This window comes from Astyanax mexicanus, chromosome 9, assembly GCF_023375975.1.
Source record: "Astyanax mexicanus isolate ESR-SI-001 chromosome 9, AstMex3_surface, whole genome shotgun sequence".
Classification (NCBI taxonomy): Eukaryota; Metazoa; Chordata; class Actinopteri; order Characiformes; family Acestrorhamphidae; genus Astyanax; species Astyanax mexicanus.
Window position 1 is genome coordinate 10,237,889 of NC_064416.1, and position 13,899 is coordinate 10,251,787.

The window sequence follows — 13,899 nt, forward strand, 5'->3', positions numbered from 1 at the left end:
AAAGGTCAATTTACGTAAACCATACAAATAGTAAGAGTACACAGCTATGCAATTATCTGTGCACATATGTAAATATGTAGGAAAGAGTAATGTGTGCATGTGTAAATGCTAAGTATATAATATGATAGCGTCCTATTAATAGTGTACATACAGTATTTGTACTGTAATTTTATCAAATTGAAAACCTCTGGAATGTAATCAAGCCATCAAACCAAACCGAACTGCTTAAATTTTTGAACCAGAAGTGTAGAGCATAAAGTTATTCAAAAGCAGTGTGTAAGACTAGTGGAGGAGAACATGCCAAGATGCATGAAACTGATTAAAAAACAGGGTTATTCCATGAAAGATTAATTTCTGAACTCTTAAAATAGTACCACTTTAAAATAAGACTACCTTTATAAAGGGTTTATAAATGGTTTACAATTAGTTTATTAATGGTTACTAATTAGGTTGTAAATGCCTTAAAATCATTAATAATCAGTTATAACACATACGTAGAAAGGGCAACAGTATAGATGGCTGTGGGTTCACTATTTGGCAAACAACAGGTCATTGTTGCCCTTTCTACATATGTGTTATAACTGATTATTAATGATTTTAAGGTATTTACAACCTAATTAGTTACCATTAATAAACTAATTGTAAACCATTTATAAACCCTTTATAAAGGTAGTCTTATTTTAAAGTGGTACGCTTAAAACTTTATGAATATGAACTTGCATTCATGAACTTTGCATTACTTGAGGTCTGAAAGCTCTGCATCTTTTTTTGTTATTTCAGCCATTTTTCATTTTCTGCACATAAACGCTCTAAATGACAACATTTTTATTTGGATTTGGGGAGAAATGTTGTCTGTAGTTTACAGAATAAAACAACAATGTTCATTTTACTCAAACATAAACCTATAAATAGTTAAATCAGATAAACTGATTCAGACACTGAAGTGATCTCTTTTTATTTACTGTATTTACTACATTATGATGTACAAGATATAGGGGGAGGCATGTGTATTAAAGTGTCACAGGGCACACTTTTTTTTTTTTACTTACCAGTTTTTCAATCACCTTGACCAGCAAAGACAAGCTTAGACTATTTAAAACCAGCAATCAGCAGAAACTGGCACTGACGGTGATTATTCAGCAGCGATTGTTTAGCGTTTGCTATCTTTATGTGAGGTTTAAGGTTTTGGAGTTATCGCCAGCTGCCATTGTTCTTTTCTTATGAGCAGTTTGTCTTGCTGTGCAGTAAAAGAGAATAATAAAACCTATTGCTCTTTCTTTTTTTTTTTCTGACAGAGATTTATGAAACGTCCAGCGATATATTCGGCTTAATCTGTCTCTCGTTAGGTGTGGAGGAGAAGGTTTTTAATTGAACATAAAAATGGAAATGTCCCCTCTGTTCATCATAAGCAGGCGCGCCGCACAAAACCAGTCACTCAGCTCCAGAATGAGATGCCATGATGTAATGATAGTAAACGAGCTGATCCATATACGATATCAATTCCATTTGGCATCCAGGAGATTGAGGGCATTAGGCCAATAGAAGAAAGATTCAACGGTATCAATCAAGTTTGCATCATCATACTGCTGCGGCTGCTGTACGCGGAATATCATTCGTAGCCCTCGTGCACAAATTGTGGCGTCGCCGGGCTCTGGATCTTCCCTTCTTCACTCATCTGGCTGAATAATAGTCACAGTGCAATACCTTATCTGCTTGGGTGGATCCCAGTGTCAGTGTGGCCTGTAGCAAGGCGGCCACATGTCACTTTTAATGACAGCTGCCATTGCTCCGGCAAGGCCCGGCCCGTGGCCTACATTCGGGGAGTGGTGGGCATGCAAGTGCCTGGATTTGATTCGAAGCCAATTCCACCTCATTGAATCACCTTGCAGTGCGATCCTGCTTCATTAACTCCAACACCCTTTCTCTCTCCCTCTCTCTGTCTATCTATTTTTTCTTTCTTTCCTTGTTTCTATCAGTCTTCATTTCCAGTCTGTTAAAATTTAGAATGCATCCATATTGTGTACTAATTGCATATACTACTAACAAGTATTTGAGAATAAAGAATGAAATACAGATAAAAGTTGGGTTGAGTTGAGTTGAGTTGAGATGAGTATACTTCAATATCCAACTCCATGATACTGAATGAACTCTCCATGTGGTAACAATGGATTCTATTATCACACAACGATAATATTGGCATATCAACACTTCATCACTTCCCATTAGTATAATAATATTTTGTATACTAATCAAATTCATTGTTTAAAAATCTTCTACATTGTACGTTATGAAAAATAAATCGTAATATTTAGTAAATAGAAAGTGTGTTAAACAAACCAGAATTAAGCAATGATACAGTAGCAGCACAGCAGTGTCAATATTACACGCTATAGCACAAACCTCCAGTGTATTATTGTGATTATACCACAGTTCCAATATCGCTGTTTATTGAAAGATTTTGAGAAGGTAAAGAGGATGAGAAAATATGATCTGTTTGGTTTTAAAAATTCCACAAGTTAAAATAGTTCCATTGCTGCTCTGTTTGTAGCTGTTTGGATTTATAAGCATTGCATGGTTTCTAGGTTACCTGGCTGAAAGACATTCTATGAGTGCCGTTATCAGCCGGTAATGCACTGTAAACGAAGCTCTCCATGTATTACTCCTTCATGTATTACTGGTGGAGTAACACATGGAGAGCTTCGGTTACAGTGCATTACCGGCTGATAGTGGCACACATAGAATGTCTTTCAGCCAATCACAAACTGTGGTAAGCTCTAACACGTTTTATATTTTAGATTCTTCAAATTAGCACCTTTCAGTCACCAGCCTCAGAGACCGCAAGTTAACATCTTAAACCCAGATATGAACAACCTAAATGCTTTAGTTTGGTTAATACTTTTGAGTTACTACCTGATTCTTTATGTGTTTCTTCATAGTCTGGATGACTTCAGTATTCAAGTGTCCAAACATTTGACTGGTACTATTTTTAGCAAGACAATTTGCCAATGGGGTAAACAATTTTTTTCTTGATATGATTATTAAATTAGCAATCTCAAAATCCCTAAAGTAAGGCTTGAATTATTATAACTGTCCCTAGAAAACGTGAAAAAAAAAGCTAATTTGGTTCTCATTGCTCACTACATAGTATCTTTGCTCACCACATATTACCTAATGGTCACAACATAGTATGTGGTGAGCACCAGTATTTTAACTAGTAGAATTACACCATGTGTATTCAGGGTCTCTATACAAAAATAATGAATACTGTATCTAATGATTATTTTTGTTTTTTTGCAGAACAAAAGCTTGAAGAACAAACTTCTTTCTGGGAATAAACTCTGTGACATTCATGCAGAAGAGGTAAGTCTCATTTAGGAATAACATAAACACTCCCCTTTACACACACACACACACACTTCCCTATACACACACACTTTGCTATACACACACACACATCCAGCCCCACACTGTACTATGTAACCTTTCTCCTGGAGCTCAGCTGGACAGTAATGGCTGCTGTGAACTGCAGCTTTACCAGGTTCAGAGGTTATTTGTTGCTAGCTGTTGTTATGAAGTATAATCCCCAGGGGTCCTAAAATAGGCTTTAAAGAAGAAAAGCAGGGCCAGACAGAGCTCAGGTCCGATTGTTGTTATTGGAAACACCTTAATACAAGCTCAATTCCAGCAGCTACCAAACACCAACCTATCAGCAGCCCTCAAACTCACCTGAGATATCCCAGAGCACTCCTCACAGCAAAGCTGCCAAACAGGGTTCCTGGAGTGAGGGAATAGAAGATCATTTTTCATACAGTAAAAAAAAAAACTTTCCATCAGTAGGTGGTTATTTAAAAAAAGGACGGAGGAAAACAAACAGTGTAGAGTTTCCTGTATTTCTGCTTCTTCTTAATCAGCCAATATGACATTGATTGCATTCTAATTGCATTTCTCTTAGTCATTTTCAATTCCCAGCTGGAACTTTTATATCTTTTTAAACCACTGGTGACAAAACACCACTGGAGTTTAACACGCTTGGAAGAGATAATTAAGAGCTAATCATTTCAGATCAAATCACACTAATCAACACTTTCACAACTATGTCATGTAATCCATAAATCTCACACAGTTCACTGACTAAATGTCCTACTGTTACTAAAGCCAGAAGCAGTTAAACACATTCAGAAAACAAATGGTTTTGGTTGTTTTTATAATTTTTTTACTGTTTTACCAATTCTTCTTCAGATAAGATAAGATAAGAAACTTTTATTGTCAATCCACAGTGTACAACGCAATTATGCAGCAATCCTTACGGTGTCTGAACAAAAATAAAATAAAATAAAAACAGCTCTATGTACAAATACACAAAATTTACAGTGGATGTATGAAAATATATACAATATAAGTAACAAATTTACCCAATAATAAAGACAGAAAGTGCATAGTGTGTTGAAAGTTCGGTTATTAAGGTTTGTTAGTTTTTATTTTCAAGTGAATGCATCAGTGTGTTTGTGTGTATTTCACTCTAATCTTAACACTTCAGGTATAGTTTTAAGGTTGATTTATGGTTCTACAGGGAATCATTTGCATTCAACTAAATGTTAAGTTGTATTTAACAAACATACATTCAGTTGAAGGGTAGTTGAGTATGTGTTGAGCATCTTTGAGGCATTTATAATGGACCATCGGAATAAAGTGTTACCGTTTTTCTCCTGTCCACAATACACACAAACACACAAGCATGTTGTCGTGCTGTTGTGCACTTGAAGAAGAATTGGTAAGACAGTGCTAGAAAAGAATCAACTTTTTGAAGCTCAGAAAAATATGTACAAATTATTGTAAAACCTGTAAAGATTTCTCATTTCACTACAGATAATGTCCAAAGGTTTGGAATAAGATTAATTATGTGGGAATCAAGTTGTAGTATAACATCAGGTTAAGGGAATCAAGGTAGGTTTTACATTTTTATCGTAATAAATTTTTTTATCATTATCATAAAACATTATACAGTAGTGTTCATTTTAACAAGTCGATTCTCAGTTGTGATAATGGGTTAAGATGAGCTGTCTCTAGTAATTTCTTTGGCTCAAGAGAATGGGTCTGTTTTTCTTGAAGCAGTAATCTGTTATAGGTTCCATCTGATATGATTCCAATATCACTATGTATGTATGCCAAAAAATTAGAATATCTTTAAAAAGTACCTTTATTTCAGTAATTCAGTTTAAAATGTGAAACTCATATGTTATATATATGTATTATACACAGAGTGATCTATTTTAATCGTCCATTTCTATTATTGTTGATTATTATGGCTTACAGCCAATGATAACCCAAAAGTCATTGCTTCAGAAATTTAGAATATTTTATCCTAAGTCCAATTGGTACTTTTGGCAGTGTGGACAGTGTGCCAAGTCCTGCTGGAAAATGAAACCCGCATCTCCATAAAAGTTGTCAGTAGCAGAGGGAAGCATGAAGAGCTGTAAGATTTTGTGGGAAAACAAAACTGCACTGACTTTAGACTTGATAATAAAACACAGTGGATCAACACCAGCAGATGACAGACATGTCTCTCCAAACCATCACTGATTGGTGGAAACTTCACACTAGACCTCGAGCAGTTTGGACTGTGTGTCTCACCTCTCTTCCTCCAGACTCTGCTCCCTTGATTTACAAATGAAATGCACATTTTACTGATGATCAGTGATGGCCTCTGGTGACAACTTTTATAGAGATGTTTTATGGATTTCATTTTCCAGCAGGACTTGGCACTGCCCACACTGCCAAAAGTACCAATTGCTCTTATTTAATATTCTATCAATAATTATCAACAGTAAAAGATATAAAACATATTTCCAAATCAGGAATCATTCAGTGCATACAATCTGTTGTGATTAAAGTAGACCCACAGTGTGTGTATTAACAGACTTTCTATTAAATTGTTAAAGGTGACTGGAGAATTAAAAAAAAAAAAAAAAAAAACAGAGCCACCGAGTGTAGAAGCACTATTTATATATAGGCTAAAGGAATTAGTGTGCACGGCGGTGTGCGTGTGTATATACAGGAACAGCCACAATTCATGCATGTTTATGCGAGTGTGTGTAGCGTTGAGCTGGTGCGCGAGTGTGTTTTCCTCATTGAGTGGGTCGCGCGGTTCACTGAAGGGGAATTTTTATACTCGCCTGCTCTGTGAAGGTCTCTCCTTTGAGTTGGAGCTTTGCCCAGCAAGTGCTCACAAAGGAGCTCTTCTCCACAGATGAGAAATCCGTGCTACATGATCTAAAACCAATTTTACTGTTTGAATAAGCTAACTCCCATTTCTCCTTATCTTCATTCTGCAGTCCAAAAAAATCCAGGCCCAACTGAAAGAGCTGAGGTACGGAAAAAAGGATTTAATTTTCAAGGTAAGTGCCAAACAACGATTGCTGCATCATAATTGTACCCAAACAGGGCCTTGAAAAGGTCATTTCACCTGAGCTGTGGATTTTACCCTGAACACTGTGTATGTGTATTCTGTATTTCTGTCTGTGTTAGACAGTATGATAATACATTCACTTCCATGATTTAGTCCTTTTCCATTCCCACCCACCAGCTGGAACTTACACATCATTTAAAGCTCTGTCTAACGCAACACTACTGCAGCTCAACACGCTTGCAGGAGAACATTAATACTGTCAGATTATAAAAAGGATTTATCATATGTTATAGATATATGAAAACACAAAACACAGACAGTATTTAAAAAGTATTAAAAAAATAGAAAAGATCTTTTTTTATAATAAAGCAGAAAGAGACTAAGATAAGATAAGATTAGTTGAGAAGTTGATAATGGAATTATAGGCTGAAAAAAAACCCTTTAACTTCCTTCTCAATATATATATATTTTTTTTTTTTGTAAACAACAAGTTTTTCTTTTCAAAGACCCAAGAGTTTAAAGTGTAAAAAATACACCTAAAAAATAATATATAATTTGCAAATGTAATTTTTATTTGGGCTATTTCAAAAGTATTTTGTGATTAATCACGATTAAATTTTTAGACGATTAGACTTTAAAAAGATGAATCACCTTTTTTTGAGACTAAAGCATCACAGCAGTATTCTGATTAATCTCGCCATTTTTCTTGTTTAATGTTAAGGCTTAAGCCTTCAATAGACAATATTTCAACATAGTTAAAATAATATACATGGTTCACAAATGGACTTATATTAGTGCTTATATATTAGTGCTATTACAAAATATTTCTGTGATTAATCACGATTAATCACCATTTTCTTCTTAAGGCTAAATCATTTAATTGTGTATATTTAAATGTAAATAAATAATAAATTCACAATTGGTGTCAGGAAGGGTGCATGCAGGCAGGAAGACGTGGAGGCAGATGTATGTGCAGGTAATGAAAAATGTATTATAACAAATAAACAAGGAACAAATGAGAGATAAAACTAACATAAACAAAAAGGGAGTAATAAACGAAGAAACAAACGAGGAACAGAAATAATACAAAACTAAACAGAGCAGGAGTATAAACAAGGAATAAACTAAGAAAAACACAGAGCAAAGAACTAGGGAACGCGGATATAAACTAGAGAAAACAAGGTACAACAAAACAACAGAGCAAGGTGCAAAGACCGACGAGGACAATGTGACAAAGGGGGACTATAAATACAAACAGGAAACACACACTAAACACGAACACCTGGGCAAAGGGCGGAGCTACAAATGGGACACACGTTATGGAAAATGACTGGGGAAGAAACACAGAGGAGCACGGGTCACGTGGGGAAATTACACAGAGACATGAGAACAGACAAGAAACAGGATCAGGACGTGACAATTGGCTTATTCTGGGACTAATCACATTTTTTTTTTTTTTTAAGTGTTAAAACATAAGAGTTAAATAGATAATAGATATAGATAATAGATAATATTTTAATGTAACCAAAAAAATATATGATTTGAAACAGACTTTATATTACTGTTATCTCAAAAGTATTCTGTGTGTAATTTTGTGATTAATCACGATGAATCACCTTTTTTCTTTTTAAGGCTAAAGCATGATTTGTGTGTATTTAAATGTAAATAAATAATGAATTTACAATTGGCTTAATGGAATTATATTCATATTTGTGATGTCAATCAATTTAAAGTAATACTAATAATACTCAGAATAATCACAGCAGTATTCGGTGATTAATCACGTTTTTTTTTTCTTCCTAAATGTTACTTTAATACTTTATTGAATCGTTTAAAGATATTTTTTTTTTGTTTAATGTAGACACAATTACGAATGTTTGGCAAATTAAACTATATATTTGTATTAGTGAGGATTAGTTATGAGATTTAATTTGTTTTGCACCATACTTGTGATTTTTCCTTCTTATCTTTCCTTTTTACCTTCTGAACTTTGTAATAAGAGAGAGGCAATGCTGTGTTTGAACTGCTTTAAAAAACAACAAAAAAAACTACTTCAATCACCAGGCTCTGTAAAATGTGAAAAAAATATTTGAATTTTTTGGAGGAAACTGGAATTGGAAACTTGGTATAGTGATTAAATAGCTTTAAAGGAAATAATGCAATGTTTCCAGATTAATTTTGTTTGTAAGGCTATTCCATGGGGTACCCTAATTGTCTTTGCACACCTCCGCTCCTCACCTCGGGCATTGTGTTGAAAGTAATCAAATCAAATCATGAAGCCTGGCCAAAAGGGCAGTTGACACCTCTTGCTTGAAGATGGGGCCAAAGGGCAACTGACCATCTTGCTTGAGGATGTCTACTGAGTTGAAGAACTTTTTAAATAGTGGATCTGGAATGTATCTTGTTAATATGAAATGTGAATGTCTTCATGTTTGGTATTATTTTAATGGTCTCAGTGTGAGAAGTACAATGGTCTTAGTGAAGAAATGTTAAAGATAACCTTAATAGAACATCTCTGAACTTTGGGAGAAATGTCTCCATTCTGAAGAGACACTCCCCTTCCTGCTCCTGATGGGTTTAGGATTGCCCCGTGATGATCAAAGGCCATGATGAACAAATGGTGGTGATAGTCGGTAAATAGTGCCAAATTCTAATTCCCATGTGAATATGTGTATTGTTCTGGTTGGATATTTAAGGAAAGCACAAAGACCTACTCTCTGAGTTTGTCTGTAACCAAGAGACCTCCCATGCTCTGCATGTAACCACCACTTCAAATATACCATACAACATTGTATTTCAAATGTACTGTGCACTATTCTTAACTATTATCTTTAGATCTGTCTTTAGATTACTTTAGGAATATTGTTTTATTGTTACACATGTCAATTAAGGTCACAATAAACCATTAACTGTTAATCTGTAGTAATTACTTTGTTGAGTCTTTTTCCTAGTAGGCCTAGGAGCCAAAGAGGTCTGTAGTCTGAGATTCTTTAAGTTTCTAGACTTTCATAGTTATATAGTGAGTTTCACTGGGTGCTATACCAAGCTCTTAACCGCTGAGGGGAACAAGAAGTTTGAGTGTTATGTTCTGTAATTATTCATTTAGATTAAGTTGAACCGCTGAACATCTCAACCTAGGTACCGGGCTGTTTTCACATGTTATGTAGTTTTGTTGGCTATGCCATATTTTAAACCTCTGAGGGAAACAGATAAGATTGAGTGTTATGTTCTGTAACCGCTAGTATAGACTAAGTTCTGGACCGCTGAACATCTCAACCCAGGTATCAGGCTGTTCTCACGTGTTATGTAGTATTGTTGTCTAGCTTTTATGCCCATATCTCCTATCACTGAACTATTTAACCAGACCTGGTTTTATTAGACTGATTCTACTTCTCAAGTAAGTTTGTTACTGATAATAGTTAACTGGTAATTTACCTAGTTGGTAATTATAAATGGAGTCAGATTGGTTTAAATTAGTGTCTCACCTAAGTCTCATCTAAAAGTACCAGATAGACGGAATACGCATTAGGAGGACAAGGCATAGGCCTGTTGTCGCCTCCCTTACACGTTGAAAACACTATACCATTAAAAACACTTATGTGCGGGACCACTCGGCCGAGCAGAAGTTAAATGGTTAATTGAGTCTCGTAGAGTGCCAGCGGGCTGCTGTATGGGGATGGTGATGGTGGGGGGTGTTGGGGCTTGTGGAGGGGTAGAGGGGGGGTCCACTTTAATGAGGGCCACTGCACGTCTCACTGTTTACCACATACAAGGCTTCGGATGGATTTTGTTTCATGCAGTTTAAACTGGCCTTCCCGGGAGACCCCCCTCTCTCCTGTTAAGGAAACTAAACAGAGGGGCTCTGGAGACGCTCTATTGAAGTCAGGGAGGCTGTTATTGCTATAGGACTCTCACTCAGGCTTTACTGTTTTCAGAGCTTCCCTCTCCAGAGCAGCTCTTTATTCAGCAGCTTTCATGTCCAGGTGTCTTTGAATGGTGTCTGCTGCTTAGAAGATGAGCACAGCGCACACAGTTTGCCCCTCGTGTTCGTGTTAACCTCTTATTAATAGCCTGTGTAACTCTTGTTCAGTATTATTACAACTTTAAAATTTCCTTTAGTTCATGTGTTCTCTATTGAGTCAAAGTCTTCAGTAACAATTCCTGTGAATTCTGTATTTATATAAAACTTTGGTAACACTTTCTATGAATCTGGTATCTATAATGCATTATAAATGCATTCATAAAGCTTCATAAACTATTCATAATGCTTTAAAACACTTTACATAAGCCTTCCTAACTATACATAAATGTTTATAATCTAAAACATAAAACATTATAACACCACAGTATAAAGCTTTACGTCACAAATCGATATAATGCATTATAATATGTGTGTAGTTGCTGTTCTTAACAGTATTGGTCAGACCTGTTTCATAAAGCTTAACAGATGTATAGATGTTGAGTTCATTCACATAATGCTTTATCAAGATCCACAGCGATGCCTTCCCTCTAACTGTGATATGTTAGAATGAAAATTCTTCTGTAAATGCACATAACATCTAATTAACACTTATAAGCGCTATTCACAGACTTTATTTGAAGTCATGAGTTATTCCACATTACCAAATGCATATGACAAATTATAAAGCTTGAACAAGGTAGCATTTATTAACAATGCATACTGTTGTAGAAAGTATGTATGTATATAAAAACGATGCAAGTTTAAAGTAGATATTACTCATTATCGTGCTGTATAGGAATATTTATGAAGCTTTATAATTTGTTATATGCGTTTGATAATGTGGAACAACTCATCATTTTACCTAAATTCTGTGAGAAGCACTTATAAGTGTTCATTAGATGTTATGTGCATTTACAGAAGAATTTTCATTACAACATATAGCAGTTAGAGGGAAAGCATCGCTCTGGACCTTGATAAAGCATTATGTGAACGAATTCAACATCTATTAAGCTTTATGAAACAGGTCTGACCAATAATGTTAAGAACAGCAACTACAAACATATTATAATGCATCATATCGCTTTGTGATATAAAGCTTTATACTGTGGTGTTATAGGGTTTTTGTTTGAGATTATAAACATTTATTTTTAGTTAGACAGGCTTATGTGAAGAGTTACAAGGCTTTGTGAATTTTTATAAAGCTTTATGAATGCATTTATACAATTTATACAATGCTTTATAGATATCTGATTTAAAAAAAAATGTTACCAAAACTTTTCTGTCTGTAATGTCCTCACAAACAAAATTCAGGTCTAAAGAGCTGCCGCTATGATCTTTAGATTCGAATCCCGGTCATGCAGTTTGCCATCAGCTGCCCGAGCCCTGAGAGAGCACAACCGGCCTTGCTCTCTCTGGGTGGAGGTAGATGGCGCTGTTTACCCTCATCACTTCACAGGGTGATGTCGATCAGCACAAGGTTGATCTGCGTCTGTGAGCTGAAGTATAGGAACCGAGTCGCTGCGCTTTCCTTCACGTGCGCTGTGATGCCACTCAGCAATGCTGCATCAGCAGCAGTTCAAAAAGAGGCGGTGGCTGACTTCACATGTATCGGAGGAGGCATGTGCTAGTCTTCCCTGTCCTTGTGTTGTGGCATCACCAGTGATCACCAGGGATATATAGCTGCTTAGCAGCTGAATAAGTGAGACAATTGGCCTGGCAGATTGTAAAGAGAAAAAAAAATTATATACATTTCATTATTATTATTATTTTTTTATCTTCATAGCATTAAAATAATTGGTTTAACATTAGTAATAGCTGGGATGCTGTCATCCTTTGTGAAAAGGGAGTATGCTTAAGATCATTAAAAGTATGTTTAATTAGGTAAAGATACTAAAAATGCATTTTCTAGTTAATACAATGACAATACACATTGAATATAGGCGTATATACTTTTTAAAACTACACTTTTCTAAACTGCTAATTAGGTGCACGTTAATCTGATATATTGGCCAGATAATATACTGCTATGAACAAATGCTCACTCTGCTGCTCCATGCTGTTTACACATGCAGTAATGTGCAGTGTTCACTGCTCACATCTGCACTGCACTTCCTATTGAAAACACTGTGCAAATTTTCAGTGATCTGTGTTAAAGCAGGCATGAAATACAAGATATTTTCTAGTTGGCATCAATTTTAAGCAGAAATGTGAGCCCTCTTTAGACTCTGAGCACAGAGAATTTGACACCACCTCTGGATATGGTTGACATAAGGCTCTTGTTTTACACAGTATGAATAACTCTGAATTATAAACTGCCTGCAGAATACATGGCATTTTTCATTTTTTCATTATCACACTAAATTTATTTGTTAGACATAACAACAAAATCACCACCACCATCAACAACAACAGCGTCTGAGAGGGAAGTGTGTAATGTAGTGTAATGAGCGGGTCGGAGCTGAAGGGTCTGACCTTTTGATTGGAGGTTGTATGGGCGGTTCTGTGTGAAGACTCATGTAAAGATCACTGGCATTTTCTGCCACATAGGTTGACCTTTCCTTTCTTATTTGCGGCGCTAGGAGGCAAAATGTCAGTTGATATTTCCCTTTTCCCCCTCATTGCCCTTTGGCATCATCTTTAAGCATATCATTTCATCATTTCATCTCCTGTACTCTTATCCTCAAGACTAAAACACTACAAACAACATCATTTTTAAAGGCACAGTTTGTACATTTTGGGGGATTTGGGGATTTAGAGATCTCTCTCTCTGGTGAGAATGTGTAAATAAGTGGATGGATTTGACTTCACTGCAGAACAAGAAGTGCCTGGCAACAAATTCAGTGATAAAAATAAAAAAAAAAAAAAAAAAAAAAAAACAGCAGCACTTGTTGAATGGAGAATATCCAATTTATTAGAAAGTCAACATTTTTTAGGCACTCAGGCCTAAAAAATCCCAGTTTTTTATCCCAGTTTTTAAGGCATAGTAGATTACAAAACAACCAATGAAAACTTCCAAGTATTGAATGTCACACAATCAGTCAATAAGTAGCTGTCAGCTAAATTCCACACAAAATGTCTTTCACAAAAGTCCTTCTGAAATTCACAAACACAGTTATTCATCAGTTTTATATAAAAAAAGACTTTTGTGCAAAAACACACATAGGGGAAAAAACAACAATCTGACTATCCAGACACCCATTTCCCCAAATTTCCAAAAATCCCAAAAGAAACTCTTTTATTGTAAAATGTGTAACTGCACAGAACATAATTTGGAAGAGTACTTTTTAATAAGGTTCATGTAAATAAATTGTAGTTTTGTCAATCAAAAAAAAAAAAAAATAAAAAATAAATAAATAAATAAATAAATATATATATATATATATATATATATATATATATATATATATATAATGCCTTACAGTATTATTAGACCATTTCTCACATAAAGTTCCCAGCTAGACATATAATAATAACATTATGGAAATGTTCCAAAACTAAAAATTACACAAATTTGAGTAAAATGAAGATTGTT

General features: G+C 35.2%; 1 protein-coding gene across 2 annotated transcripts in view; it reads left to right on the forward strand.

The window, feature by feature from the left end:
- The window catches only part of luzp2 (leucine zipper protein 2), a 248,338-nt gene that overhangs the window by 185,825 nt on the left and 48,614 nt on the right, over positions 1–13,899 (forward strand). For both annotated transcript variants that reach the window (XM_049483255.1, XM_049483256.1), the window contains exons 6-7: positions 3,298–3,360; positions 6,333–6,395. In XM_049483255.1, the coding sequence (XP_049339212.1) occupies positions 3,298–3,360; positions 6,333–6,395 (126 nt within the window). The remainder of the gene's footprint in view (positions 1–3,297; positions 3,361–6,332; positions 6,396–13,899) is intronic.